Below are 5,364 nucleotides of genomic sequence, written 5' to 3'. Positions count from 1 at the left end.
CATTGGAATAGGCAGCAGATTAAAACAATGTCTCTGCTACAAAAATCTTGACACCAAGCACAGGCATGTGATTGTTCTTATCCTCACAGTTTTGCACAGTTATGAGACTGAATTAAGCACTGTCGACTTAAAAAAGGAGAGCCCCTATCTAAGTTTGGTAGCAGTGCATATATATGGATTTAAACATAAATATTTAGGAAGAAATTTGGCAAACATTAGTAGATTTCCCTCAAGGTAAATGACCTTTCTAGTCATTTATTTTTAACATGGGTTACAGAACTAAGCACACTCCTTCCCCCAAAACCCCATGACCATGTTTCAAATATAATAAAAATCAGTTGATTGCTTACCCCAAAAACCTTTATAGCCACTATTGCACCCATAGGGCCATCTTGTCTGGCAGATCTGTATTGTAATAGTCAGGGTTCATAACTTGGGTAGCAATATTAATTTCATTTCTAAGCAACTTCTTTTGTTTGTTTTGTTTTTTTTTTTTTTTGTTTTTTCGAGACAGGGTTTCTCTGTATAGTCCTGGCTGTCCTGGAACTCACTTTGTAGACCAGGCTGGCCTCGAACTCAGAAATCCGCCTGCCTCTGCCTCCCGAGTGCTGGGATTAAAGGCGTGCGCCACCACGCCCGGCTCTAAGCAACTTCTTGCATAGGACATTTTAGTAGTAACCTTTGATTTAGTTTGGATTTATATATAACATCCTAGATAGTATGAAGTGTTTCCATAATACACTCTACTAGTTTCAATAATTGCTTGACAAAATATCCACATGTTAATATTTGAAACCACTCAATAGTATTATTAGTGTACCAAAAAAACTGCAGAGTTGTAAGACCATTATTTTTAATTTTAAAGAGAAATTTTGTATGTATGTATTTTAAAGATAATACATGGGTCTTTATAAAGTACAGTTAGGAAGAATGAACCTCATATGAAAGAGTAATCAGCAAGACCAGAGAAATAACACTGAAATAATGTGAGTACAAATCATGGAATACTAGTAGCCAATGCAGTAGTGAAGATGAAAGAAACAGTGTCATCTAGAGCATACAAGGAGCCATGGTTTTGATCACTCATAAGCTGAACCATGTGAAGCTTGAGATTTTACATTTCTGGATTCCAGACATGGCAGATAAAATACATGCATTATTACAAACTGTCATGTTTACAGTAATTTGTTAGAGCAATTATAGAAGGCTAACCCAAACTCTGACTTGGTTTATTCACTGTAATATAAAAACAAATATTATGCATTAGTTTCAGAGAATTTCCAAGTGAATTTTCATCTGTTTCTTGGCTTTTATAGGTGAAATTGTTGTTTACTATTAATTCAATATATGTTGGTTTACAGAATATTACATTTATTTTCTTGATGGAGTCAACACTAGAAAGTGAGATATTCCTGTATACAAATTATGCACCCATTAGTAGATAAAAATGACATGTAATAAAAAATTGTGCAGAATAAAAATAACCAACTAAATCTCCACAGACAACTTAATTGCTCTGTCCTGTAAGAGTAGGATGTTTAGATAATCTCACAGAATCATTCTCCAGAGGTCTCAGGCCTCTAGAATTTTCCCCACAGATATCCCTGTATTGGCCTCTAATTGTAATGTAACTCAAAGTGATGCTACTTTAGGAGGAACATACTATATGCCATGCTTCACTGGCCATGAGATATTGACAGTCACTTTTAGCACCTATAGCTTGACCTGCAGTTTTGCTAAGAGCCTTCAATCAAGATCTATGGGAAAAAATAAAATCACATTGATTGTCTTTTAAATAATAATCACTTCATGACAAGTTTTGCAGAATTGCATTAGTCACAGACACAGTTTGTGATTGACATGAGAGATGTGGTACTATCATTTTTCTAAAGCAAATTAAGAGGAAAATGGGAGGCTCTTCCAGGCAACTAAGACGCAATTGAGGTTTGAACTTTAACCTGTGAAAATGCTCTTTCCTTCCTCATTCTCTGCATTAGAGAATTTGTAGCCTTTTGACAACTGCCTGAGAGGGGGCTTCTCTCATAGCACTTATACAGTATCCCATGGCTGATCTGGGGAGGTCAGTATGTTATTCAAGATTGGCTGTTTGCTCCTATGGGACTGGTAAGCTTCTATTTTCTATGAAATTTTTATTTTTTTTGTATGGAAAACCAGCAAGGCAATTACATTCATTGTGAGTTATTCTAAAGAAAAATGGGTAATTTCAACATGCTTTCAAATTCTGAGGTAAATATGAAAAATTCCATGAAATTCAGGAATTCATATGACACATCATGCTTATTTCTCGATAAGAAAACCCTCCAAAACCATATGATGTCATAGCTGATTAGGTTATAATCAAACATTAATTATGTATTTGTTCTTATTGGAGGAAAGAAACAAGAAAAGATAACAGCTAATTCTTAAAATGAAAGAACATTTCTTTCATGACAATAACCTTTCCTCCATGATCTCATGCTAGTTACCATTAATATACCTGTACATACTGACAATGATATGGATAAAATTATAGATTTTTAATTAGGTTTAAGATGAATTTAACTTTTGAATTTTGACTTTAAAAAACTGTATATATGATTTTTTTGGTTATTATATGTTTTTTTTCCAATTTTCTAAAAGTGAAGAATAAAAATGCTACTTGCTTCCTCCTCCAGACATAGACACAGGAACATACAGATATATATATTTCATATACAGTTTTTGTTACGGATCATAGAGATAAGTATATTCTAAGGTTTTTACATATTTGTTAAAGGTGAAAGCAATGTTAAAGAAAGGCTTATAAATTCATATTTGGATAATATGAGGTGAACATAAAGTTGAAGGAATAATAGTTAGAATTGGAAGGATATTCTTCAAAAGCTTAAGCTGTAATCAAGAAATGTAACATACTATTACTACATGAGAAGAGACATAGATACAATAGCATCAAGGATTAAACTTACCATCAAAGTAAATTTGTGAGTTAAAGACATCCTATGAATTGGTCACACTCCAACTTATGGACTCTGGTTTGGCTAATGTATCCCATTAATGAGGAATGGGATGATTATTTAGAGTTAACTCTTCATATCAAAAGTAGAATACAGACTTATCTACAATTATTAAACTGTTTGAATTTTAGATAATGTAGCTATACAGTTGAAATTAGGCAGAACACTGCTGGAGATTCCACAGATTCAATACCTTGCCACCTTGAATATATTCACTATCATTTCTTTTAAGCTCAAGTTTTTCTATAGAAAAAACAAACTATATGTTCTTTGACAATGTGAAGTTCAATTCCAGTTCTTTTCTCTTTTTTTAACGTTGACACTTTGATACAGATCACCCATTGATTCTCTGATAACCTTGATGGAGAACAAGACAGAAGTGACACAGTTCTTCTTGCAGGGACTTGCCAATGACCCAGGCCTACAGCTTCCTCTCTTTATCATCTTTCTCCTCATCTACACCATCACCCTGGTGGGCAACCTGGGAATGATCCTGCTGATTGTCTTTGATGCTCACCTCCACAGTCCCATGTATATTTTTCTTGGTAATCTATCACTGGTGGACTTTTGTTACTCTTCAGGTGTCACTCCAAAAGTCATGGCTGGTTTTCTAGTAGGAGATAAAGTCATGTCGTATAATGACTGTGCTGCTCAGATGTTCTTTGTTACAGGCTTTGCTACTGTGGAAAATTACCTGTTGGCCTCAATGGCCTATGATCGCTATGCAGCAGTTTGTAAGCCTCTACACTATGCTAGCACCATGACTACAGGTATGTGTGTATGGATGATTGCAGGCTGCTATGCCTGTGGCTTTCTGAATGCCTGTATCTATACCGGGGATGCATTTAGTTTATCTTTTTGTAAGGCTGATGTGGTCCATCATTTTTTCTGTGATATTCCAGCAGTCATGGTACTCTCTTGCTCCAATAAACATATAAATGAGCTGGTTCTTGTTTGTGTAGCCAGTTTCAATATTTTTTTTGCTCTCATAATTATCTTAATATCCTACCTAATGATTTTTATCACAATTATAAAGATGCACTCAGCTTCAGGACATCAAAAGGCCATGTCCACCTGTGCTTCTCATTTCACTGCTGTTTTTATTTTCTATGGGACAGTAATTTTCATGTACTTGCAGCCTAGTTCCAGTCATGCTATGGACACTGACAAAACTGTGTCTGTGTTCTATACCATGGTGATCCCCCTGCTGAACCCTCTGGTGTACAGCTTGAGGAACAAGGAAGTCAAGAGTGCATTCAGAAAAATTATTTTCAGGCCAAAATGATAGATTGATTTTAAACATTTGAGACATTCAATACCTAGGTTCATTTTTCTCACATCCTTTTCACTGAATCAGATTTTATTTGTTATCTCTCTGCCTGTTCATCTGCCTACTGGTCTATCTATCTATCTATCTATCTATCTATCTATCTATCTATCTATCTATCATCTATCTATCTATCTATCTATCTATCTATCTATCTATCTATCATCTATCTATCTATCTATCTATCTATCTATCATCTATCTATCTATCCATTTATATCTATCATCTGCCATTTATCTATTAATCCATGCATACATTTTTCAGAGAGAGAGAGAGAGAGAGAGAGAGAGAGAGAGAGAGAGAGAGAGAGAGAGAGAGAGAGAGAGAGAGAGATTCCATATCATTCACTTAGTGATATAGGGCAGCTTGTGGAAGATAGTTCATTCTCTCTACACATAAGTTATGAGGATCAAATTCAGTTTCTTAGCACTTTTGTAGACAGCACCTTTACTAAATGAGCCACCCTTCTAGTCCTAAATCATATTTGAAAACTGCCAGGTTGAAAGGATCCTCCAATTTTCCAAACTCCAAGGTTCAGTGCATATGCCTATAAATAACAGTGTAGGCTCAGCTGAAGCTCTACTATAGAAGAATTTATGGCAGAAAGATAAAAGTCTAATGTCAGCATTTGCCAGGAACATGAAAAAAATGGATTTCTCTTTGACGAAAAGGCCACTTTCTTTGTCTATACATGTGATTGTGTACCAAAGCCCACACTGGCCTCTAGACTTTCCTAGTCCCTACTCACATACATGTGTTATGCATTTCAAAGTCCATTCTTGCCTCCAGGCCCTTCTGACCTTTTCCATTCCTCCTCCATGATCATAGTTCCCAGGATGTTACAGGTCACAGAGTTTTCTTTTTCCTCATACCGTTGCTTCTCTGTATAAGAGTGAAGTTATCCCATATGTCTTGTCCTTTTCCTCTCTTTTGCTGTTTTTGCTTCTCTTGCAAATAGTTCTGGCTACACATATAGTCTACTTCTTTTTCTCTCTGATCTGGACTTTTCCAGCTGCCTCTTGC

General features: G+C 35.5%; 1 protein-coding gene across 1 annotated transcript; it reads left to right on the top strand.

Moving 5' to 3' along the window:
• The first annotated feature begins 3,369 nt into the window (after window positions 1–3,369).
• Window positions 3,370–4,299, top strand: LOC110285765 (olfactory receptor 5B3-like). Its single transcript, XM_021152158.2, has one exon. The coding sequence runs from the start codon at window positions 3,376–3,378 to the stop codon at window positions 4,297–4,299; it is 924 nt and encodes a 307-aa protein (XP_021007817.2). The 5' UTR covers window positions 3,370–3,375.
• Window positions 4,300–5,364: the final 1,065 nt, after the last annotated feature.

The sequence above is a fragment of the Mus caroli genome, unplaced genomic scaffold, assembly GCF_978045245.1.
Source record: "Mus caroli unplaced genomic scaffold, Mus_caroli_1 scaffold_20, whole genome shotgun sequence".
NCBI classification, from domain to species: domain Eukaryota; kingdom Metazoa; phylum Chordata; class Mammalia; order Rodentia; family Muridae; genus Mus; species Mus caroli.
Note: the sequence above shows the minus strand (reverse complement) of the source record. Positions and strands in the feature narration are given on the sequence as shown.

Coding starts and splice junctions, on each gene's coding strand:
- LOC110285765 (XM_021152158.2), top strand. CDS start 3,376: ATGGAGAACAAGACAGAAGTGACACAGTTCTTCTTGCAGGGACTTGCC.